The sequence below is a fragment of the Myxocyprinus asiaticus genome, chromosome 22, assembly GCF_019703515.2.
Source record: "Myxocyprinus asiaticus isolate MX2 ecotype Aquarium Trade chromosome 22, UBuf_Myxa_2, whole genome shotgun sequence".
NCBI classification, from domain to species: Eukaryota; Metazoa; Chordata; class Actinopteri; order Cypriniformes; family Catostomidae; genus Myxocyprinus; species Myxocyprinus asiaticus.
In genome coordinates, this window is record NC_059365.1 from 42,790,153 (window position 1) to 42,817,399 (window position 27,247).

Sequence of the window (27,247 nt, forward strand, 5' to 3'; positions counted from 1 at the left end):
ACTTTGCAGAAAACCACCTGACCAACAGAATATCGCAAGTGACCAACCACAATTTGCTATTTGATGTGACGTTTAGGGACAGATAAATCTCAAATGGGACATAACTCTCAACAAAACTACATGCTGCAATATGACAGCACTAGAAAGCACATTGGTGTGGATGTTACAAGACTGAGCTGTGCTATAATGGCTGTAGATGTGAGTGGCATTGAGTCTCGCAGAAAATGAAGAAGGTGCAGGTGGAGAGAGAGAAGACAGCTCATGCATTTATGGATGAATTGCTGCAGTTGTGGACTGTCACCACTGACATCTTAATGACTCCACAAGGGCAGCGGCTCTCACCTGAGTCAGCACACACACACACACACACACACACACACACACACACACACACACACACACACACACATATGTACACACACACACAGGTGCACAGGCATGCAGTGTGATGTATACTTTGCATAAACTGTCCAACACAGGTCATGTTTGGAAAAGCATACAGTACTACCATACTACAACTATTTTTTTTTTAAATATATATTTTTCATACAGTATGCACATTAGGGTTGCGTGGTTTAACGGTACTAACGAAGACACCAAAAAAAAAAAAAATAATAATTAAACTGTATAAAATAATCTTGTTGCTAATTTCGGTACCATACACTGATCAGCCACAACATTAAAACCACCTGCCTAATATTGTGTAGGTCCCCCTCATGCTGCCAAAACAGCACCAACCCGCATCTCAGAATAGCATTCTGAAATTATATTCTTCTCACTACAATTGTACAGAGCGGTTATCTGAGTTACCATAGACTTCAGTTCAAACCAGTCTGACCATTCTCTGTTGATCTCTCTCATCAACAAGGCATTTCTGTCCACAGAACTGCCGCTCACTGGATGTTTTTTGTTTTTGGCAACATTCTGAGTAAATTCTAGAGACTGCTGTGTGTGAAAATCCCAGGAGATCAGCAGTTGCAGAAATACTCAAACCAGCCTGTCTGGCACTCATGCCAGATGTCATGCCCCTGTCCAAATCACTGAGATCACATTTTTCCCCATTCTGATGGTTGATGTGAACATTAACTGAAGCTCCTGACCCGTATCTGCATGATTTTATGCACTGCACTGCTGCCACACGATTAGCTGATTAGATAATCATATGTATGATTGTTGGTGTCAGAAGGGCTGGTTTGAGTATTTCTGTAACTGCTGATCTCCTGGGATATTCACACACAACAGTCTTTAGAATTTACTCCGAATGGTGTAATATCACAGATGCAAGTGATTTATCAGCATGTTGTGATTCAGCCATAGCAGCCTTGTGCCACAGGTAATCAGATTTTTGTTTTTCTTTAATGTTTTCATTAATATTTTCAAGCTCTGTTGTGCAGCATTTTATTTTACCAAAAATAAAATAGCAAAACAATTTTTGTAAAACAAAAAAGCACAAATAATTATTATCTTTTTATTTGATTAAAGCTGTATGAATTTGATTAAACACCATTTCATACGATCATAACATTTAATTAAAACATTTAACATGGAATCCAAAAAAAATTAAATGGAAAACGCATAATTTGTATCTGTGAGACTTTATGCAGTTCTTTTACTCAAGTCATTTTCTGTGTAATTTCATAAAAAATCTGAGGCTTTTTATTTGTTGATTATAGTATCGATTTAGTATCGAACAATCAGTTCTCATAGTCAATGTGTTGAATGCTGGAGTAAAGACCTGAGCGACTTTGACAAGGGCCAAATTGTTATGGCCAGACGACTGGGTCAGAGCATCTCTGAAACGGCAAGGCTTGTGGGGTGCTCCCTGTCACCTACCTACAGTGGTCTGAGGAGGGACAAATCACAAACCGGCGACAGGGTGTTGGGCGCCGAAGGCTAATCGATGTGCGAGGGCAACGAAGGCTATCATGTCCGGTTTGAACTGACAGAAGGTCTACAGAAACATTTCACAGAACAGAACATTTTAATGATGGTTACGGGAGGAATGCGTCACAACATACAGTTCATTGCACCCTGCTGTGTATGGGGCTGCCTAGCCACAGACTGGTCAGAGTGTCCATGATTACCCCTGCCCACCGTCGAAAGCACCTACAATGAGCGGTGGAACTGGACCTTGGAGCAGTGGAAGAAGGTCGCCTGGTCCGATGAGTCTTTTTTGTTTTCTTTTACATCACGTGGATGGTCGTGTACGTGTGCTCCATTTACCTGGTGAAGTGATGGCACCAGGATGCACTGTGGGAAGACGACAAGCCGGTGGAGGGAGTGTGATGCTCTGGGAAATGTTCTGCTGGGAAACCCTGGGTCCGGCCATTCATGTGAACTACAATTTGATACGTTCCACCCACCTAAACATCGTTGCAGACCAGGGACACCCCTCCATGGCAGTGGTATTCCTTGATGGCAGTGGCCTCTTTCAGCAGGATAATGTGCCCTGCCACACTCCACACATCAGTAATGGTTTGAGGAACATAATGAAGAGTTCAAGGTGTTGCCCTGGCCTCCAAATTGACAAATGCTCTGATTGAGCATCTGTGGGATGTGCTGGACCAACAAGTCTGATCCACGGCGGCTCCACCTCGCAACTTACTGGACTTGAAGGATCTGCTGCTAATGTCTTGGTGCCAGATACCACAGGACACCTTCAGGGGTCTTGTAGAGTCCATGCCTTGGCGGGTTGGCGCTGTTTTGGCTGTACACGGTGGACCAACAGCATATTAGGCAGATGGTCATAATGTTTTGGCTCAGTGTAAAAGAACAGTCTACTGCTTTTGGCAAATGTATATACAACATATATAACATACAACAGAGCGTACTGCATGGAAAACTGGATCCCACAATGCAATTTGACCTTCCATTTCCAGTGACGATTGAACAGGTAGTAAAACCAGACTTGTTTGTTTTTTGTTTTTTTATCTCTTTCTTGACTCATTTGATCTGACTGCTCATTTGAAGACATTTTTACTCAAACTTGGACTTTAAATGCAAAATAACCTTTTTTTGTTTTCCTTTTTTTTTTTTTTTTTCAAAATTGATAACTGTTCAGCACTCATTGTACTACATATGACAACTTGATGAGGTTAAGTAACAAGTCTAGTGCAGTCATGTGTTGATGTAGCATACTACTGACTGAAAAGGTTACCATTGCAAATTTTATCACATTGCCTATATAGCTGGAGTTTTGCTTACTGCCCCCTGCTGAAAACAGGTGGTGCCTCAAGCTTGAATTGCTCTGATTGTAGGAATATTCCTTATTACGGTCCGGAGAAATGATTAATTGCGTTATTCTTTATAATTAATTGCACTGAATTAATGTGTTAAATAGACAGCCCTACTTTTAAAACATTAACTACGATTGCTTTCATCTTCATGTCATGAAAAAGATTTTATTTAAAAAATACAATGAAAACTGAATGCGTTCTTGTTTTGCTGAATAATGAAAAGTTACACTCTTCATAAAAAATAAAATAAAAAAAATAAATAGAATCAGAATGAACTTTTGGTCACCAGGTCTACATTGTTCTGTTATTTACTGTATACTTTCATAAATACATAAAACATTTTAAATAGGCCAACATACTTATAAATCATCCAAAAATAGAAGAAGTCAAAAGTGATACTGCTTGCAGGAGCTATGTTAATATGTAATAGTTCAAAGCTAATATTCCATTCTGAACATAGCCAAACACAAAACCCTGCTGGTTCTTTCTCGACAGTGACTTTAATTTTATCCAATTAACTTTTGCTATCTAGTTTGAAATATCAGTCTCTTTTTTTAAAATATCAGTAGCATCTTCTGCTCACCTCTCATTGCTAGTGATGAGTGTGTGATGGAGTGCTGGCAGCTGCCTGTCTCAGATCTGTAGATCCGGATCTTTTCAGATCAGCACGATTGATGAAGTGACACTCTTACTATGTGGGTTTACTAATCCCCTAATACCTCACACACACATTGAGTTCAGTGATTGTACAGCGGATTAATCATGTTTGCCACAGTCCTCCCACGAGAGCCGCAAATGTAGCTGCGATGAGAACACTTGGAGGTCAAGATGTCATTGTAAGCTGGGTTTACACTCATATGATAGCTGTGTCCCAAATGACAAACTATACACTATACTCTTACAATACACACTATGTACTTAGTCATGTAGTGTATGAATTTTCAAAGTGTTTTATCATCCCAAACGGAACACTTAAAATTTTTTGTATTTGATTTTTTATAATTTTTTTATAATTTTGTTGTGTTGTATCTTATTCATCGTGTTGTGGCTTATTTCCATCGTGTTTTCAGCTTTTTTTTTGCTTTGCTAATTTGGTTGTGTTGTGCACCCTTCGGCCATCGTACAGAAATTCTACTCTGAGCTGTCCTTGGAATTATTAATTTCTGTGGCAACACTCATAATGCCAAAACTGATCCATGTGTTGCTTTGTTTTTGATGACAGCTAAATATTTAATCACAACATTAATTCATTCATTCACCTCTATGGGCCTTATTTTAAGAGTGCAAGTATTACGCACAGCACAATGCCTTAAGTCATAAGCGCAAAGTCAATGGGCATGGCCATGAAGTTTTGATATTTTCATGCAAGTCTAGGTACAGTTGGGTTTGGTGAATTTGCAAGTGTAACGTGCAAAAAGGCTGGACCAAGTGCAATTTGATTCTGAGGTTCTTCTCTGGTTATTCCAGTGTCTACATCCTATTATATAGTCCATTGCCTCAAGCACCAATGATTTAAACAAAAACAGCACATTCATAAGAAGTTGGTAGTGTGAATGGACTGTATGCAATGAATTAGAACAACTGAAAATTACGTTCTTTTGTGCATTAACTGCGTCCTTGATGAATGTCAGGCATATTTATATTGACAGCGGCACGCTCCTTTTATACGCATGGAAAATATGATTCTCGTCAGAATTTGGATGTATGCTCCGTTGAATTAAGCAATTTTTATTAATCATTTTCATCTACGGACACAAATCGTGGCTAGAGAATTAACAGTGATTGTATCGGAACATACTTCACTTCTACAGGTTTAATTTTGAAAAATGTGATTCATTTATTGAAACACGAAAAAATTAAACCAAAAATATTTCTAAATTCAAATTACACTTCAAACAAAATGAAAATACAATCAAAATAATGAAATGGTCCCAAAAAAATCATATCAAATCCAAACATTTTACTCTCTCCTTCCACCGGCCCCTTTTGCATGACTTAAAAATCACTCTCAACAACAGGAGGAAAATTACCAGTCAAAATTAAATCATAAATACAGTTGTAAATATACAATAATAATAATTCATATAAAAATACAAATAATAATAATAATATAAACCATGACCTCGAGAAAGTTGAACACAAATCTCAAAATGTTTTGTTTCAATAAACAGCTTCAACAGTGATTGAAGGGACATAATTTGAAGTTCTGTACTTTCAGAATTTGGGTATGAACTTTATTACCACCTGTTTAATACACCCACAAAAATTGTGCTTAGAATTAGCGCTTTCACGAAAATTGGATAAGATGTTGTGCCCGGTCGTAATGCATAGCGCTACGCTTTGCGCACTCATGAAAATAGAGCCCCATATGTTCTTACAAAATGTTTCAGAACACAGAAAGTGCTCCAGGTAACAGTGGTTATAGTAACATGTAATATCAAGCAGAAATGAACTTCACTTGAAATGAATAGTCATGACTGGTAAGTTGGAGCTTTCATAGAATTCTGATTTAAAACTTATTTTAACTTTATTTGTAAGTTATTTTTTTGCAATTATGAGTTCTACAAAGACGAGAAAGTTTTTTTACAAGTCGTAATTACGGTTATTCTAAAATGACGTGAATGCATCATTAATTTCGATTAGTTATTTTAATCTATTGTTTCTGTTAATAAAAAAGTTTGAAAACAAGCAGCTTTGTTATCATTACAGCAGATGAAAATCTAGACAACTTTCTAGACAAAATATCTTACACCCTGTCTACACCAGATGTGAGCAGTGCGTGGCGTCTAAAGTATACCTTTCTCATTCTTATCAATGACGCTGTCACACTGGAACTGTATGTTGTGGCACGTCTCATAGTGCCAAAAGTAAACGGATGCCCAGTTCTATTGCTGAAGTACTGCAGAGCTACTCCAGCCACTTTATTACTCGAGCTCACAGCTGATTGGTCCATGCTGTCTGCACATCATTTAGAATGTTCATTTCGACGCTTTCAGTGTAGACAGCCTCAAGTCGTTGGATCGCTTAGCGTCATGTCAACGGACGCGTCTGGTGTAGACATGGCGTTACCTTCATGTGGTGCCCTTGAATATAAACTCAGCAGAAAAAGAAACGCCCCTTTTTCAGGACACTGTATATTAAAGATAATTTTGTAAAAATCCAAATAACTTTACAGATCTTTATTGTAAAGGGTTTAAACAATGTTTTCCATGCTTGTTCAATGAACCATAAACACCTGTGGAACGGTCGTTAAGACACTAACAGCTTACAGATGGTAGGCAATTCAGGTCACAGTTATAAAAACTTAGGACACTAAAGAGAACTTTCTACTGACTCTGAAAAACACCAAAAGAAAGATGCCCAGGGTCCCTGCTCATCTGCGTGAACGTGCATTAGGCATGCTGTATGGAGGCATGAGGACTGCAGATGTGGCCAGGGCAATAAATTGCAATGTCAGTACTGTGAGACGCCTAAGACAGCACTACAAGGAGACAGGAAGGACAGCTGATCATCCTCACAGTGGCAGAACATGTGTAACAACACCTGCACAGGATCGGTACATCCAGATATCACACCTGTGGGACAGGTACAGGATGGCAACAACAAATGCCCGAGTTACACCAGACATCCTCCTCCCTCATGTGGTACCCTTCCTGCAGGCTCATCCTGACATGACAATGCCACCAGCCATACTGCTCGTTCTGTGTGTGATTTCCTGCAAGTCAGGAATGTCAGTGCTCTGCCATGGCCAGCGAAGAGCCCAGATCTCAAAACCATTGACCACGTCTGGTACCTGTTGGATCGGAGGGTGAGGGCTAGGGCCATTCCCCCCAGAAATGTCCAGGAACTTGCGAGTGCCTTGGTGGAAGAGTGGAGTAACTACCTTAAGAACTACAGCAAGAACTGGCAAATCTGGTGCAGTCCATGAGGAGGAGATTCACTGCAGTACTTAATGCAGCTGATACTGACTGTTACTTTTGATTTTGACCCCCCCCCCCCTTGTTCAGGGACACATTATTCCATTTCTGTTAGTCACATGGCTGTGAAAATTGTTCAGTTTATGTCTTAGTTGTTGAATCTTTTTATGTTCATACAAATATTTACACATGTTAAGTTTGCTGAAAATAAAAGCAGTTGAAAGTGAGAGGACGTTTCTTTTTTTGCTGAGTTTAGTTTTGGACAATGGGGGGCCTTGGAATCAAAAAGGTTGAGAACCCGTTCCACCCAAATATGTGAACGCAAATGCTTCTTGCTACACGATCCCAATTTCACAAAATGTGTCAGAATGTGATTCATAGAGCAATGCTTGCATGGCCTTTAGCATAAACTGTTTTCTATGGTCAGTTTCTCTCTTAGGTCAACTACAGTCATGACTGAACAACAGTTTTAAAAGAATCTTGTTGAGCAAATTAGTTAAAGTTAGTTAAACTATTGACATGTTTATAGCTAGACCTGAATAATAAAAATGATTCAATAGTCATTTTATTATATTTAACCAATATCTCACATCTGTGATGCTCTGTTATGCAGCACTTTTTTGACAAAAAGAACTCCAATGTTGTATTTTGGATAGTACTGTGAGGTTCTGTATAAAAGCCCTTCATTTGATAAATATAAAACAATATTATGTTGAAAATTAATTGTTCTATTTTCATTTGATTAAAATTGTAATTAATTCATTTATTTAGACACCATTTTGATGGGAAAAATTGTAATAATTGTTGATATTGAATTTAGGAAAAAAACAACTTTTATCTCTTATAAAAAGTAAATATCGTTACTCGTACTCGGTCTCAAAAAAATGACATTGGGACATCCCTAATTGAAATAAAACTTTATAAACAGTTTTGGAGATTTTAGTTTCCCCCCATTAAAGTAGATACTTTTATTTACTTGTATTTGTGTTGCCTACATAGAAAACAGCTGCTTAGGGTCTATACCAAGATGGTCGCTTATTGAACTTATTTGCCATAAAGGGACTTTGTTAATATGCTATATTGCTAGCATTTTCATAATTATATTTTGGTATATTGACCATGCCTCAACACCACCCTAAAAAAATAAGCGTCTAGACTGGATCTGTCACAAGCAGTGACTCACAGAGCAAAGGTGAAAGGCCATGTTACCCACTCATTGCAATGCTGCCTGCAAATCAGTGCACAATCATGCAGATTATTCTGATGAAACAGAGAAAACAACTAGCCTTAATGATCAGTCGTTCAGAATGTGTTCCTAAACACACACACTTGAGTGCGGTTAGAGCAGTTGTGGTTTGAGAGAGTGCTGTTATTGAGTGTGTTAGAGCTCCCTTGTGTCTCACTGCAGAGTATGCATGTGTGTTTGTACCAGCAAACGTCCAGAGAAACAACAGAAGGCATTAAGGTAATTAGATATTTACATGTATTTATTTTGCAGAAACGTATTCAAAGTGACTTACAGTGCAATCAAGGTTACAGTTTGAATGTTGCATGGGAATCAAACCTGTGACATTTAATGAAAATGTAAAAATGCAGAAAGTTTTGTGTGAAGGTTAGGGTTAGGTGAAAATATAATTAACCTCAGTATGAAAACAATAGAAGTTCACCATGATACCAAAACAAATGTGTGTGTGTGTGTGTGTGTGTGTGTGTGTGTTATGACATAGATTGTCCTCGAAATGCCAAGTCTTGTCTGATCTCATGACTGTAAAAGCCTTCACACAGAATAAACAGATAGAGGAGAGAAAGTGTTGTGCTGAGAATATGAATGAAGAAGCTGCTTCTGTGTGTGTTGGCTTATTCTAGTGTGCTGCTATTAATGAAATTTCAAAAGTAAGTCTCGGAGGAGCTTGTTCATCAAGACCTGCCAATCAGATCCCAAGGATATATAAGTGGCTGCTTCCCTCACACTTATGACAATTCTTCAGTCATTCCTCCACCTCCCCATCTCCAACTTCCTCCATTATGGGCGATACGGCAAATCTGTATACCTTAAAGGGGTCATGACATGCCTTTTTTTTTTCATTATTATTATTATTTTAATATTTTCCTTGAGGTTCACTGTGGCAGCGGGGGCGTGGTCAAGCGTCCGTCCAGAGAGAAAGCGGTAAGGGAGCTTGCATCTGAGCTAGATTAAGTGTAACACATGTCTCTAATTCCAGTGAGCATGGGGAGAACGGCATATAAGCAGCCACGCCACCAGCAGAAAGAGAGAGAGAGTCAGGCCACAGTGCTCCTGAAGCTGCTACGTTTAATCTGTTATGTTTGTGAAGCTGATGTGTTTGAGTTACTATGTGCCCGTGAAGCTAATGAATTTATGTCTACATGCCTGTGAAGCTGAAGAGTTTGTGAAGTTGTAAAGCATGGAAGTGGCCGATTAAAAGTCCTACCTGAGCCAGGAAAAACCTGCTTCCCTGTGTTCTCCTTCCCTTCTGTTTGTGAGCTGTTACATTCACTTATAATATTAGTATTTTTTTGCACAAAAAACAGGTCTTATATTTGTAAAACATGATCATTTTCCACCCTCATTCTGACCCTCTGTCAGAAACACTCGGTTTTGGTGCTGGTTCTCCTTTGAGACTTGACAGTAAACACCCACTGTTATGATTGGCTCTCTGCTCTTGACTGACATGCTCTCTTCACTGCTAACCACTGCTGGGTGGGCTACTGAAGTGATAAGGCAAAGCAGGCGTTGATATGTTGTTGTGGAGGCGGTCCGATACAAATGTCTACCACAGTGTGACATCACAATGTGGGGGAAGTAGAGAACAAGTCATTTTGGCAGCTTGGTTTCTACAAATCATCTTTTTGCAGTGAGGAGGAAGTTTTCATTTCTGAAACTTACAATATGTTTTATAATACAATAACCTCTTCTATGTCAGAAGATCAAGGACAATTTGATTCCTCATGTTATGACCCCTTTAATGACAGGGCAATATGAACCGGTACACAATATGAAATTAGTATGAAATGGGATTCACAACCCATTTTTACCTCTGTAATGTGATGTATTCTTGATTATAAAACAGATAATTCTGACCCTGGATTCTGATTAGTTAAAATAGCATTTCAGCCTAGCTACAATCCACGATTCAAAAAACCTACTACTTATAACTCCTGTGTATATCACAGTTATACACCTTAAAGGTGTTGTAAGCGATTTTAGCTGTTCTACTTCCACGAGACCGAGCTGTTGGTTTAGCCACGCCTTCTCTTTCCAAAACCCTGCACTCCAAAGATACCAAATGAGCTTTATTGAAACCGACATGGTGCAATAACGGTTGTCAAAGACAACAGCAGCAAAATAGCGCCCTCAACTGGCAACTGTATGAACAACATGGCTTAAAGGGGTCATGTTTTATTATCTTCCCTGAGGTCCACTTTAAAGTTAAACTTTTTAAGTCATAATTTAGTAATATATGATCATTTTGCACCCTGTCTCTGGCCCTTTGTCTGAAACACTCGGTTTTGGCATTAACGCCTCCTTAAAACTTCAACGGAAATGGCCAGTGCTCTGATTAGCTAACATCGTGCAGCCCCTCAAATACAGCCATATTTTGAACTCAATCGGAAGAGAATGAATAAACCCCAAAACATTATAAAACTAAATGTCAGGATTTACACACAACTTGCATCCATCACATTGCATCTGAATATATTAAACTGTTCATCTCAAGCACAAATGTTAACACCCACACCCTGTCTACACCAGACACGAGAGTCACGTCGCATCAAAAGCAATAGAAACCATTATAACCAATGAGGCTGACTACCATGGAAGCGTCCGTTGCAGCACATCGTGTTGCGCCGACGTAAACAGATGTCCTGTTCCGTTTTGCGCTGCACACAATAGCGCTTCTACTGCCAACAACACAAATAAACAGTTGTCGACACACCTGGTGTGGACAGCCTCAAGCCATTGCGTCGCGTCAACGGACGTGCCCTGTGTAAACAGGGTGTCAGCACTATAAACTACCAAACAGTCATGACATATGAAATATTCATGAATGAAACTGTTCATTCACATTTTTTTGTAATCGCATCCAAGTGTTTTTAACTGCCCTATCCATCAATAACAGTTCCTTTTGCAAAGCTTAAATCGTACCAACAAAGAAGCGTCTGTGACGCGTTTGTGCTCAAAACAGCAGGGAAGAAGCTGAATGACAGAGCGCTTCTCCTCTTCAGAGTTGTAACTTGACACTGCTTCTTTTAAAAGTGGCACCAAATATGTATCAGGCAGTCAAAGACATCTGTTTGTGCATGTTTATGTAGAAAAAAACATATAAATCCAGAAAGGCACATGAAGGTGTCCTGTGTAAGTCCACTTAGGATTGAATGTCCCATGACAGGCCATCTCTCTTCTCTTCACCTGTGTGACTGACTGAGCACCAGTGGGCGGGGCCAAGGGTGCAATGATGAACAAAGAGGCATTGCATATACAGATGTATTTGGTCCTTGTGATGTCACGTTTTTGCTATTAAGGAGGAAGTTTTCAGTTCTAAAATTTACAGTATGTTTTTATAGTACAATGACCTCTTCTATGTCAAAAGATCAAGGAAAAATTGTTTCCTCATGTCATGACCCCTTTAAAAATGGCAGTAAGTCTCAATAGTTCGCTGCAACTACAACACTATGAGATCGCGCAGAATGATTGACAGGCAGAAAGCATCACTGTCTTTTTGTTTGCTGTTTACAGAGTCTAGAGCTGTTACAGAGACAGGTGAGAAATCTTACAACACTTATTTCAGTAATATCTCTCAGGGAGTAGAACATGTTTTGCATAACTTTCCATGAAAGAATTGCTTACAGCACCTTTAAATGGATTTCCTTTATCGGGTTAAAGTCATACATTATTTAAGCGAAAACCAGTCGACACAGGTAAATCCACTGAAAGCACTCAGTTCAGGCAATCATTAATAGCTATATGTCCCAATTTATGTGAAGTACGCAATGAAACTACCACTGAAATAACAATCGAAAACTGAACAAAGTTCAAGAAACACTGTTGCTCACACGCACAGGCATATAGGATTTGGTAATGCAATAATGATATATAAAGCTGAGAAGAGTGAAAATAGTCCAGACACAAGCTGTAAATGTGAAGGGTGAATAAATCTGTGTCCAGCTGTAATGGACGGTTAACTTGTGTTTTCGCATCTCGTGTAATAAGAAATACGGGATGTTTGCCGGGTGGTGAGTCACCAACGATCCTTTCACCAGATGATCGGGGGAGGGGATCACCCTTAACTGTTTTGCTGCTTAACACGGCACAAATGGCATCCCGATGCAGTCATTTCGGCCAAAAAAAGGGACATTCTAACTAACAGATGAGACATGAGCCACTTTACTACACCATTGTCTTTTGTTGCACTCCACGCTGCACTTTCTTCTTACATAATTTAATCTCACATCAATATTTTGTGAGCAATTATGTATTTCTTTGGTTAGTAACCGTGTAATAAGCATGATCCGCTCCGCGTTGGAGTCCTGATCATGGTTTATTTTGCGAGTGAAAGAATGAATATACAATTCCTTACATATCAAACAAACACAGAAAGAAACAGTAGTATTAAATTTGTTACACCTCTGCATTACTGTCGTGTCCAATATAGGTGGCACTGATCTGTCTTTCAATATAAGTTTCTTTGCAAAGTGGGTATCTTAAAGGGATAGTTCACCCAAAAATGAAAATTCTCTCATTATTTACATACCCTCATGCCATCCCAGCTGTGTATGACTTTCTTTCTTCTGCTGAACACAAATAAAGTTTTTTAGAAAAATATCTCAGATCAATATTTAAGTCCTTTTTTACTATAAAACTCCAGTTTCAGTTTTACTTTCACATTCTTCTTCTTTTGGAGACTTTAAGACATTACAGCTTCATTTTATGTTACAGCATAGTTATGTGTAAAGCTGCTTTGAAAGTTTTGGTCACCATTCACTTGCATTTAATGGACCTACAGAGCTGAAACATTCTCCTAAAAAGCTTCCTTTGTGTTTAGCAGAAGAAAGAAAGTCATACACATCTGGGATGGCATGAGGGTGAGTAAATGATTTGAGCATTTAAATTTTGGGGTGAACTATCCCTTTATTTGTTCTCAAAAGAATTATTAGAGAAATATGCCAAACAAAACATATAATCCCACATTGACGCAGTCAGGAACTTTGTTAAAAAATTAACTTTGGCCACTCTTTCCTAATGTTGTCATCCTTCAGAAGGCTATGCAGAGATACTGAATTTCCACAGCCAGGAACGGTACAACATTTTTGAATCCTCCCCGACATCTCAATCTCTTTGTTAGTTAAATAACAACTACAGCAACTACACCTAAGTGTGTAGGAATGACTGTACCTGTCCAGCTCTCATCATTTACTCTGACTGCACACCAGTGGACGGACCAAAGAGATGTAAAAAGAGGCATTGATCTCTTGTTGTGGAGGTGGTCCTTAATGAAGGCCCCCAAGGGATGCAGAGAAGTCGTGGAAGTACAGAATGGGCCGTTTTGCAGCTTGGTGACAATAAATGCTCTTTTTGGACTAGGGAGGAATTTTTGAGTTCTGAAACGTACTATATGTTTTTATAGTACAATAAACTCAAGGATAATGTGATTCTTCGTAAAGTGACTCCTTTAAAATACGTATTTTTTTCTGGGGCATCTGCATGCCATACTTTGTATGTAGCCTAAACATCCAAAACAAGCTAAGAACTGTGTTTCTTCATTACTTTATTGCTGTTTTATATATCAGTAAATCAAGACATTGCCAAATTGGTCAAGTTTACACTGGCCCTCTTAGTAGTGTGAAAAACAAAACTGTTAATACGCACAAAAATCAAGCAGCAGACATGTCTGTTATTAGTTAATGGTCCATTGTTGCAAAAGTAGACCTCAATGGAATCATATAATTGACACTTTTCATGATTAGTTAATTGTTGCAGCTTTAACAGCAGTGAGTCTCGATTATTTGTTCAATTATTGTGCAGCCCTAGTGAAAAGGATCAATTTTGATTTCATGGTGACTTTAAATGAAGTGTTTTACTTTTTGATAAGAGACACGTTTCATGCTAATTCACTGTTCACTTCTGTCTCTCTCTGTATCTCTCACTCTCAGATGGAGGAGAGAGAGCGGAGCAGGAGTCGATCTCCGCGGAGGGTGTGTCGGGTGGAGCAGGTGGTGGGAAAATGGCTGCGGCGCTCCCGGGACTCGCTCAGCAGGTGGAGTATTCCCCCCCCCCCCCCCCACACACACACACACAGCAACACAGAGTCCAAGGAGAGAGCAGGTAGACAATTGAAGTGCAGTTTTTTATTCAGTAAAGCAAAAATAACCTACAGTGCATCCGGAAAGTATTCACAGCACTTCACTTTTTCCACATTTTGTTATGTTACAGCCTTATTCCAAAATGGATGAAATTCATTATTTTCCTCAAAATTCTACAAACAATACCCCATAATGACAACGTGAAAGAAGTTTGTTTGAAATCTTTGCAAATTTATTAAAAATAAAAAACGAAAAAGTCACATGTACATAAGTATTCACAGCCTTTGCTCAATACTTTGTTGAAGCACCTTTGGCACCAATTACAGCCTCAAGTCTTTTTGAGTATGATGCTACAAGCTTGGCACACCTATTTTTGGGCAGTTTCTCCCATTCTTCTTTGCAGGACCTCTCAAGCTCCATCAGGTTGGATGGGGAGCGTCGGTGCACAGCCATTTTCAGATCTCTCCAGAGATGTTCAATCAGGTTCAAGTCTGGGCTCTGGCTGGGTGACTCAAGGACATTCACAGAGTTGTCCCAGCGCCACTCCTTTGTTATCTTGACTGTGTACTTAGGTTCGTTGTCCTGTTGGAAGATGAACCTTTGCCCCAATCTGAGGTCCAGAGCGCTCTGGAGCAGGTTTTCATCAAGGATGTCTCTGTACATTGCTGCATTCATCTTTCCCTCGATCCTGACTAGTCTCCCAGTTCCTGCCGCTGAAAAACATCCCCACAGCATGATGCTGCCACCACCATGCTTCACTGTAGGGATGGTATTGGCCAGGTGATGAGCAGTGCCTGGTTTCCTCCAGACATGACGCTTGCCATTCAGGCCAAAGAGTTCAATCTTTGTTTCTCATGGTCTGAGAGTCCTTCAGGTGCCTTTTGGCAAACTTCAGGCGGGCTGTCATGTGCCTTTTACTGAGGAGTGGCTTCTGTCTGGCCACTCTACCATACAGGCCTGATTGGTGGAGTGCTGCAGAGATGGTTGTTCTTCTGGAAGGTTCTCCTCTCTCCACAGAGAAATGCTGGAGCTCTGTCAGAGTGACCATCGGGTTCTTGGTCACCTCCCTGACTAAGGCCCTTCTTCCCTGATCACTCAGTTTGGCCAGGCGGCCAGCTCTAGGAAGAGTCCTGGTGGTTCCAAACTTCTTCCATTTACGGATGATGGAGGCCACTGTGCTCATTGGGACCTTCAATGCTGCAGAAATTTTTCTGTACCCTTCCCCAGATCTGTGCTTCAATACAATCCTGTCTCGGAGGTCTACAGACAATTCCTTGGACTTCATGGCTCAGTCAGGTGTGTGCCTTTCCAAATCATGTCCAATCAACTGAATTTACCACAGGTGGACTCCAATCCTATCAAAGTTGTAGAAACATCTCAAGGATGATCAGTGGAAACAGGATGCACCTGAGCTCAATTTTGAGTGTCATGGCAAAGGCTGTGAATACTTGTGTGATTTTTTTCGTTTTTTATTTTTAATACATTTGCAAAGATTTCAAACAAACTTCTTTCATGTTGTCATTATGGGGTGTTGTTTGTAGAATTTTGAGGAAAATAATGAATTTAATCCATTTTGGAATAAGGCTGTAACATAACAAAATGTGGAAAAAGTGAAGCACTGTGAATACTTTCCGGATGCACTGTATCTAAAAAGAATCTATGAACTTGACAATAGAGTGCAACAGTCTGGTTCCGGAAGTAAAAATCCCATTCATTTATCCCATAGATTAACTGATTTTCAATGATAACTTATAAACCTTTAAAGACAGACCTATCTTGAGCTGCGAGTTTGTTCATCAATGATATATTCTTCCGTTGAAGCCGTCCGTCTGCGTTGTCTCAACTTCATTGTTTAAAAATCATGTTTGATAGCAGAATTCATGGTAAACAACTACATTACCCATGGTACAGCTGAGAAAGATCCACCAATCAGAGAACCACGTCCAAGAAACTGGCGAAATGTGATTCGGAGTGACCGCGCACTCCCATGGCGCACTGTTAATGACGTAATTGAGACGGTCTCCCTTTACCCTTAAACTACTTAAATATTTGTACAAATCAGAATATTTTGCAATAAACTTGGCAATTTTCTCCCCTTTTCTCCCCAATTCCCAATGTGCTCTTAAGTCCTCGTTGTGGTGTAGTAACTCACCTTAACCCGGGTGGCGGAGGACAAATCCCAGTTGCCTCCGCGTCTGAGACCGTCAATCTGTGCATCTTATCACGTGGCTTGTAGAGTGCGTTACCGCGGAGACATACCATGTGTGGAGGCTTCACGCTATTCTCCACAGTATCCATGCACAACTCACCATGCACCCCACTGAGAGCGAGAACCACACATTATAGTGACCACGAGGAGGTTACCCCAATGTGACTACCCACCCTAGCAACCAGGCCAATTGGTTGCTTAGGAAGCCTGACTGGAGTCACTCAGCACGCCCTGGATTTGAACTTTTGACTCCAGGTATGGTAGTCAGCGTCTTTACTTGCTGAGCTACCCAGGCCCCCTTTTGCAATAAACTTAAAATATATTGTTTCTATACTTATAATCAATAGTTTTATATATTCCCATCATTTTTTATTCAATGACATCATTGCAATGCTTTATGGGATTGTAGTTTGTGCCCTCATGAAAGACAGTAAGTACACAGTCTTGTACCTTTGTCTTTTTGTCAGATTTTCTAATACTTTTTGCCTCAAAATAGAGTTGGTGATGTTGTGATTCACCTCGGAGCTGGTTGGTTTGGCTTATGGCTCACAACTCTTTTATGAAGGATTTTTTTTTAAGTCTATGGGAGAAATGAATGGGGAAATACTTCAGGAACCCAGATGGCTGAGAAAGTGGGTGGTTACTGTTGTGCTCTATAAACAAGAGAAACCAAAAACACACAGAGGATCAAGAACACTCACTAATGTTACAGCCTTCAAAGGACAAGAGCTGATGAAACATCAGAAAAAAGTGTTGTGTAAATTTCAGATGTGGTACATTTAACAGTTGTAGGGCTTTACTGGTTGTTTAGATCAGTGTTACTATCAGAAATAATTAATAATTATTTCTTTAGTTATTAATTAATATTTAAATTAATTAATTGAATCTAACTCATTAAAACCTCATATGGGGCTCCAGTAAATGTAGTGTGCTACGTTTAGGAGCAAGTTTGGTTATTAGCAATAATTAATAATTATCAAAGATAATTATTAATTATTAAAATCAATAGAACATTGATGAGAATCAATGTTAGCTTTTTTTAATCCTTTAAATCAACAATTATCAAAGATAGTCGTTAATTGTTAACATCGATGAAACATTAATTAAAATTAACACTAGCTTATTGATCCTTCAAATTCAACAATCATCAAAAATAATGATCAATTATCAAAAATCAATAGAATATTAATAAGGATTAACATTGACGGGGCACCACCCTGAAATCAGGGACTAATAACCAGATAGTAAAACAGTCTCAATATTAGATTGTTTTCTTAGGAAAATCGACATCTGAAGGATATCAATTTTCGGGAAAAAAAACAATGAATGAAGGTTTGAATCCGAGCACTGACATCCCGTCAGCATGACACAGGCGTATGCAAAACAAACCAGAACACTTCTCTTTGTAATATAAACAAAGTTTATTTATGCAGTAATATCAATTAATAATTAATACAATGCAGTCAATAAACTTCCAACTTACAACTACAAACTAAACAGTGACATGATTAGATATGGAAATAAAATAATCCTATAACACATAAGGTGTGTGTGTGACAGTGTGAGTGTGTGTAAGGAGGGACGTGCAAAAAATGGCAGACGTGACTCTCGTGGAGAGTATGTCATGCGAGACTTCCGGCCAGGGAATATGACCGCGAATGGGGGAGGCGAGAAACCAGTCAATGGCGTCTACCAGTTACCGCGTGTATCCGCTTGTACGATAGCTTAGGGACAAAGCTGGGCTTTAGCATTAAGCTATCTAGGAGCCAAAAATGTGTGCCAGAATGTTTGTGAGGGGTCGCGTGCGTGTGTGTGTGTGTGTGTGTGTGTGGTTAGTATGAGAGAGAGAGAAGTGACGGCCCTAAAGCCGATTTCGCGATCATGGGAGAGAAAGCAGCTGTTAGTTCATCGCTCAGAGACGCGGTGGACGACTCATAAACAGTCCCGCGTTATTTGACTCTTTAATGGATGAACTCAGTTTACCTGTCTCACCCGCGATGGCGAAATTGCACAACAGTCCAATTTGGTTGGACCACAATACAGCAAAACAAATTCGTGATAATTAATACCCTGAGTATTAATAATGAGCGGACATGGCGATCCGTAAACTGTACAAGCAAAAACCTTGAAACACAAGAATAACACACTATAATATTCTATCTCTGCCCAGACGTAAACCTCTTACTTGAATCGCATGAGGACACAGGTAGAATGTGTTTTCCTCCGTCCTTTAATTCCGACCCGGTTCCTTGAGGCTCGTGTGATGACGGGAGGCCGTTTCCTCGCTCTGTCGGCGGGCGGTACGGCTGTTGATTCTCGGCGGGCTGGCAGAGAACTCAGAAATGTCGACTTGATTGAAGATGGAAGAGAAATCTTTAATCTCTTCACTTCTGTAGGCCAACGGATGAAGATGCGGATTGCTCAGCGGTCTCCTTCGGATCCGTTAGAGTGTTCGGTTGAACACAGAGTAATCTCAACTCATTCAGCGAGATGGAGATTGTATGGCTACAGTTTCAAGTCGGACGTTACTTCCTTGTGCCACGAGGTTGCACATGAGAGCAGCGATGAGCTGCGTCTACACACTGCAAACAAAGTTGCTGGAAGCAATGTCATGTTTGAGGGATGTTCTGTTGTGTGCCTCATCCAATAGGAGTTGAGAGTTCGATCCTTTAGTGAGCAAGGCTTCATGGGATTTGTAGTCTGTTTTGGACTCCCTTTGTTTGATTTTGGCGCGATTTTTATCAGTAAGATTTACGACTTGGTGTGTGGGGGCTGAGTTGGTTTTACGACTGTGTAAGGCCTGCCTTTGTCTTCTGTCTGAATACGAGGCCCAACACAGTTAAGGCAGTCCCACAGTTTTACAGCAATTTAATGGGTTTCATGTGTGAAAGTGGCTAATAAACTAGAAACAGTCAGGGTGTGGCAAAAGATAAGACACAACCATGAAACAGAACTTCAAAAATAGAAGATAGAGATATAAAAGCACATACTGTACTGTATGTAGACGCAGATTCATATGCACTAACACATGTAAAGGTTGAATATAAAGTAGACTGAACAACACACCATTTTCAACAGACTTTGCGGTCAGATCTCTAACTGTTCTCCAAATCCATCCCGATGTCGGGAATAGAGTTAAAAGTAAACTCGTCAGATCATATAACTATTTTCCATTACTTAGGTGAAAAGGTTTTATAGTCCTTATACACAGTGTCACGTAATTGTGCATTGGCCTTCAATTCCAAATGGACTCTGCTATAAATTCCAGCTTTGTAAAGCTCAGGACATTCAGTTGTTGTTGAGGCTTGATCACATGGGTGCTGCTTCAATCCTGTGGTCAATGTTTTCATTTAAACAAATCCAGAAGTATTAAACTCCGGTGTGTAACTCATCCTGTACGTTTGTGCTATGGAGATGAATGATACCTCAAATCATGAAGCTTGTTGAGGAGAGGTGTGCTGTTACTTTTCTAAGAGAACAGACTTAAGCTTTTTTTCTTGTAGACGATAAAACTCGCAAAACTTCCCCATAGACTTATACTGAAGGAGAGACCTGAGCCGTATATGAGACCAGGATATCATAGAGGCGTTTTTGACTTGAATGCATCCAACTTTGCATAAACATTTGGCTGGTAAATAATTAGTCGTTTTCTTTCACTGAAACAGATGCTGTGCTGAAATGATTTCTTCATCAGCATTGGCGCTTTTCTCTTTTTAGTTTCATCTGCTGGAGGTTCATATTTCTTTCACCCACTGTTGTACTGTAACCACACACTCATCGATTATCAAACAATTACCATTGCCTTTTTTTTTTTTTTTGTATGTTGGTATGTATACACTGACATAATTTGATGTGGTTTCACAACCATTTGTTTATGATGTTGTTTTTGAAGGAAAGTCTCTGTAGAAAATGAAGTTATGCTGGACACTCAAAGGATTTTTGCTGCTTGTTCAGTTAACTAAAGCAACACAATTCTAGCACATTTTGTCACAACTTGATGTATTGCGTTATATCCATTTAAATTTGTAAAATTGAGGTTTACTTGATCCATTTGAGTTGGGACTACGTGAATACTTTTTGTAGTGGTAATATAGCATTAACAAAACTGGGCAGGGGATTTTTATTTACCAGCATGCTTTGTACAGGACTAGATTGGGAGAACAAGTGTTGGAATGAAGTGTTCCTTTATGCATTTTTAAGCAAGATAAGAATATGAGGAGAATAATAATGTTTAATGTTCTGTTATATTGGTATTTAAAAAGAGAGTCTGTTATGCTGGAGTTTGGGGGCTACCATTGTGGAGAAGAAGCGCTCATGCTTAGCTTGAGGATGGACTTTCACTTTCAAGTGATACTTGATTTGAGTGCTGCTTGGTTCTATAAGCAGATGCAACTAAATTAACAGTGCAACAATTTCTCTGTCCTAACACTTGCTAACCTGGCATATTCTAATGATTACTAAAATAAATTAAGTTTGGCCAACATAAGAAAATGAACTGAATAAAACCTTTTTTTTGACAAACCTAATGAAGTTGAGATAAAACTACTATAGTACATTGATTTGACCTAAAGTAATGATTCATTTTTGTATTTATTTATTAAGGGTTATGAATGAAATTCACTTGACCCACTTACTTATTTTGGAATGTCATAGTACCTACTATTGTTGGAAGAAAAAAGGCTAAATAACTATATTAATTTCATGGTCCATAACTGGATATCACTCACTTAATTAAACATGCAACTTATGCCATGTGACAGCAATGCCACTGTTTGAAGCGCTTGTTCATTTCATAATGCATACTGTTTCACACACTATTTAAAAAATTATAGGCAGTATACAGTAAATAATATTCAGTATGTAGTGAGAAATATGCTAGGATTCTTTAGCGTGCAACTCTCTGGTTCCGGAAATAAAAATCCCGTGCATTTTCTCCATAGATGAATAGATTTCAAATGATAACTTACAAACCTTTAAAGACAACATGGTATATACCTCTGTTGAAGCCATCGGTCTGTGTTATTTCAACTTCATTGTTTAAAAACCGCGTTAAGTAGCAGAAGTCCTGGTGTAGAACTACACTACCCATGATCTTGAAGGGAAGTGATCCTACAATCTGAGCATTGCTGCGAACAAAGTGCGCCAAAAGGGCTCTGCAGCAACCGCCCACTCCATTGACGTACTGTAAATGATGCAGTCGAGTCGCTCTTCCTATACTCTCAAACTACTTATGTATTTGTATATATACTCACTGAGCACGTTTTTAGGAACACTATACTAATACTGGGTAGGGCCTCCCTTTGCTTTCAAAACAGCCTCAAATCTGTGTGGCATGGATTCTATAAGATGTTGGAAACATTCCTATGAGATTCTGGTCCATGTTGACATGATTGCATTACGCAATTACTGCAGATTTGTCAGCTTCACATTCATGCTGCAAATCTCCCATTCTACCACATCACAAAAGTGTTCTATTGGATTCAGATCCGGTGACTGAGAAGGCCACTGAAGAACAGTGAACTCATTGGCATGTTCATGAAACCTGTTTGAGACGACTTTTGCTTTGTGACATGGTGCATTATCATGCTGGAAGTAGCCATTAGAAGATGGGTAAATTGTGGCCATGAAGGAATGCACATGGTCAGCAACAATACTCAAATAGGCTGTGGCATTCAAGTGATGACTGATTGGTATTAACGGACCCAAAGTGTGCCAAGAACATTCCCCACACCATTACACCACCACCACCAGCCTGGACTGTTGACACTAGGCAGGTTGGGTCCATGGATTTTATGCTGTTGGTACAAAATTCTGATCCTTCCATCTGTGTGCCTTAACAAAAATCTAGATTCATTAGACCAGGCTGTTTTTCCAGTTGTCAACTGTCCAGTTTTGGTGAGGCTGTGCCCACTGCAGCCTCAGCTTTCTGCTCTTGGCTGACAGAAGTGGAACCCGACGTGGACTTCTGCTGTTGTAGCCCATCCACCTCAAGGTTCGACATGTTGTGCATTCTGAGATGATATTCTTTTCACTACAATTGTACAGAGTGGTTATCTGAGTTACTGTAGACTTTCTGTCAGCTCGAACCAGTCTGGCCATTCTCTGTTGACCTCTCTCATCAACAAGGCATTTCCATCCACAGAACTGTCCCTCAGTGGATGTTTTTCGTTTTTGGCACCATTCTGAGTAAACTCTAGAGACTGCTGTGTGTGAGAATCCCAGGAGATCAGCAGTTACAGAAATACTCAAACCAGCCTGTCTGGCACCAAAAATCATGCTACGGTCAAAATCACTGAGATCAAATTTTTTCTCCATTCTGATGGTTGATGTGAATATTAACTGAAGCTCCCGACCCGTATCTGCATGATTTTATGCACTGCACTGCTGCTACACAATTGTCTGATTAGATAATCGAATGAATAAGTAGGTGTACAGGTATTCCTAATAGAGTGCTCAGTGAGTGTACTTAAGTTATAATCAACATCTTTAAATCAATAGTTTCATATTTTTCCATTATTTTTAATTTGATTACGTCATTCACAATGCTTCATGGGATTGTAATTCATTCCCTCATGAAAGACTTTAAGTACACAGTTTGTAACTTATCTTTTTGTCCGATTTTCAAATACTTTTTTGCTTCAAATCAAAGTTTGTGATGTTGTGATTCACATCAGAGCTGGTTGGTTTGGTTCATGGCTTACAACTCTTTTATGAAGGATTGTATGAAATTCCAATTGAAATAATGAATGGAAAAAAATACTTCTGGAACCAAGATGTCTAAAAAAGTGCGCAGGCACTATTGAATGTTTTTACGCATACATTATTTTACTCAAAAACTGATTCAAAATGCAAAATAATCTTTATTAATTTCCATTGGATGAAACTTGCTGAATTAAACATGCAACATAAGTAATACGACAGCAATGCTACTGTTTGAAACGCTTGTTTGCCTCATACTGCATATTGTTTCACATACTGTTTTAAAAAATAGTAGTCAGTATACCGTATTTACTATGCAAAATGCAGTGCTAGTATTATATTTCATACACACAGCCCTTATGTGTTTTTCTCTATGAGATCTGTTTGTCTGATGTGTACTGTCTCTCTGTCCGGTAGGGAGCGTATTCTGGGGGGCATGAGGGCACGCTCAAGGGAGGTGGGACAGCAGAACTTCCCTGTGAAGGTAACCGTGAAGGTGATCAGAGATGATGTACTGGACTCACATGGTTTTACTCTCTCTGCACAGCACCCCCTGCTGGTCAGAGACATCACTCCAGGTACATACAGCCTTCACGTGGAGTCAGGCTTACAGGACTCGCTGGAGCAATCTGCTACTTGTCTGTTTTCAAAGTAACACAGATTATGATCTAAGCATGGCACGTTTGGGTGCCTCATGTGAGAGTGTGTGTCTATAAGAAAGAAAAATCACAAATGAGATCTCTTGAATATGTCAGTTGTTTCTCTTAGACAGCAATTGGAGACTCAACAATGTCACAGACTGTGCTCAGATTTGCCAAGACGCCAGAATCTGCAATCAAAAGTCAAAGCTTTCAATATGAACTCATACATTTGTCATGACATTTTTCCAAGACTTGTCAGGCCATGGGGTCTTTTTTAAACAAACATAACTGATATCACCGTTATATCTACTGAGCTTTAAAAGATACATTTCTGAGCAATAAAACTTTCTGTTGGGTGTGTGAGTGTCTCTGGAAGTCTCTATTAATGTCCTGCCTCTGTTGCATCAGTTTGAATTTACAGAGATATTGTAAAACTGTGAGAAAGGACTTGACGTGTGTGTGGTGGCCACCTGCTCCTCTGTCATTTATTTATTTAATTATGATGCAGGTGTGCAAGCTCTTTCAACCATAATCTGTCTCACACACACGCAAATACACATTGACACAAGCTGATTACATTTATTTGTGCTTTGAACTGACCGGTACTGACTCACAATCTCACACACACACACACACACACACACACACACACACACACACATTAACTTGCTTTCAACTAGTGAGCTGCCTACCTAGACAGCATTTTAAGACCTCATACAGTATGTGTACTCCTGACATAAATGCTGTTCAAAAATGTTGGCAGCATTATTACGCTGCCTTCTAAGATACCTTATTTTGGCTCAAATATACAGCAGCATCACATGTATCCTTTGCATACAGTATAAGGCAATTTCAGAATACTTTATGACAAGCTCAGTGTTTCAAATCGGTCTCTAATGAAGTTCCATTTCAACTAGGATGCTGTCTTAGAAGGCAGCTGCCTATGTAGGCAGTAGACAGCAAGGACGCTCAGTAGGTTTTGGAACAGAGCTAATGTGTACAGCCACAGTGTTAACACAGAATCACACACACTTGCACACTCTCTCTCTCTTTGCAGCTGTGCTGACTTCTCTCTTTTTGCGGCAGAAACAGCTGATAAAAGCCCAGAGGAGAAATCTTACAGCCCTACAGCCCATAATTATGAGAGAGAGAGAGAGAGAGAGAGAGAGACTGAGACTGTTGGCAGTTGGTTCTGGCAGGGCAGAGAGTCAACAGGGACTGAGAGGATGATGTCAGGCCAGAAGGGCAGATTGTGTGTTTGTGTGTGTGTGTGTGTTCTGGCTTGAGGACAAATGAGTGTAAATGGCAGAACAGACCAATGAAGAGACAAACAGACTCACAGTCACACCCTCCTATCAACAGAAACATCAGATGTGACATGAATAATGAATTAACAGGCCAAAAACTTTCATTGTTACACTGTTATAGGCCTACATTCATTTGTGGTGTTTGCTCATACTTGGAGTTAGGGATTTGAACAAACCCCTAACACTACAGTAAATATTAAACTGTGGTGCACAACTCATCCCGCATGAATGATACTGGACCTCAGATCATGCAGCAGGTTGAGGAGAGCTGTGTGTTTTCTTTTCTAAGCAATCAGACTTACAGTTTTTCCATAGTGGATGATTTAATGGGTGAAAAATTCCATAGACTCACATTGAAGGAGCACCCAAGACATATAAGGATCAGAATATCAGAGAGACTTTTTGACTTATTGCAGTGTTTTGCATGGGTAAGCATTACTCACATTTACTTTAGAAAATGAACAAACCTAGTTTTGTGTGTGTGTGTGTGTATAGGAGGTCCAGCAGATGGTCAGCTCTTACCTGGAGACCAGATCCTGAAAGTGAACAATAAAGCCATAGAGGATCTTTCCCCAGAAAATGCAGAACAAATGATTAGGTACCTTTTTCTCTTCCTCTTCCTTTCTTTAATTTGATGACCTATAAGACTAAAATTGCTTGATTATTTCACTTTACTGGGTAAATGAGCGTTTGTCTTACACACATTGGAAATGGCCATTTATATATATTGTTTTTTTAAGACTTTATTTGTATTTGCACCAGTAACAATATGTAGTATGAAAAAGCAATTACAGAATACATCAGTCTAGGGAATATGAAAAAAAAAAATAAAAATTGATTTTTTTTTAAATAAAATATTAGGGATGTCGGGTCCGATACTACACTCATATACTTGTTCTCGTGCTCGTAAAAATGTTCCAGTACCAAAAACCAATACCATCTTTTCATTCCATAAACATTCAGCACACAAATTAAAAGGCTGCGATTTAATGAGGTAAGTATATTTTGCATGTGCTGCACACTTCAAAGTGAATGTGTGGAGTCGGTGTTGTGCTCATACCTTTTAGATCTCCTTGGCTCATACACTGAAAACACCATCATGAGCATTGCATGCTCTGTTTATTGCAGATGACAGCGAGCAAAGTGCTAATTCACTTTGTAGCGCAAGGCGCATAAAGACTACATATTTATTTAATTAAACAGCAGCATTTTGTGACCTGCTTTTCTGGAGGTGAGAAACTACCATCAAAAATGCATAGAAACGGGAAATGGCTTCACTCCAAAATAAAAGCAATCAATTTAAATAGGAAAAAATATGACAGAAATATATCACTACTGTATAGTTATGTAATATAAACTGTAGTACTATGACTACAAATACAAGTATTAATAATAATGATCATAAATCAATAGTAACTGTAGTATATTTCATCAATATCTCACATCTGTGATGCTCTGTTATGCAGAACTTTATTTGACAAATATAACTCCAATGTTGTATTTAGGATTGTGCTGTGAGGTTCTGTATAAAAGTACTTAATTTGTTAAAAATAATACAATATTATGTTAAAAATGAATTTTAAATTGTAATGAATTTGTTTATTTAAACACCATTTGGATGAAAAATTCTGCCCAGATGTAAACCTCTTACTTAAATCGCATGAGGACACAGGTAGAATGTGTTTTCCTCCGTCCTTTAACCCGGTTCCTTGAGGCTCAGGTGATGACGGGGGGCCGTTTCCTCGCACTGTCGGCGGGCGGTACGGCTGTTGATTCTCGGCGGGCTGGCAGAGAACTCAGAAATGTCGACTTGATTGAAGATGAAAGAGAAATCTTTAATCTCTTCACTTCTGTAGGCCAACGGATGAAGATGCGAATTGCTCAGCGGTCTCCTTCGGATCTGTTAGAGTGTTCGGTT

General features: G+C 39.4%; 1 protein-coding gene across 1 annotated transcript in view; it reads left to right on the forward strand.

The window, feature by feature from the left end:
- Positions 1-14,323: 14,323 nt before the first annotated feature.
- The window catches only part of LOC127413303 (FERM and PDZ domain-containing protein 4-like), a 45,545-nt gene continuing 32,621 nt past the window's right edge, over positions 14,324-27,247 (forward strand). The window contains exons 1-3 of the mRNA XM_051650312.1: positions 14,324-14,427; positions 23,799-23,959; positions 25,825-25,927. Coding sequence (XP_051506272.1) covers positions 14,324-14,427; positions 23,799-23,959; positions 25,825-25,927 — 368 coding nt within the window. The remainder of the gene's footprint in view (positions 14,428-23,798; positions 23,960-25,824; positions 25,928-27,247) is intronic.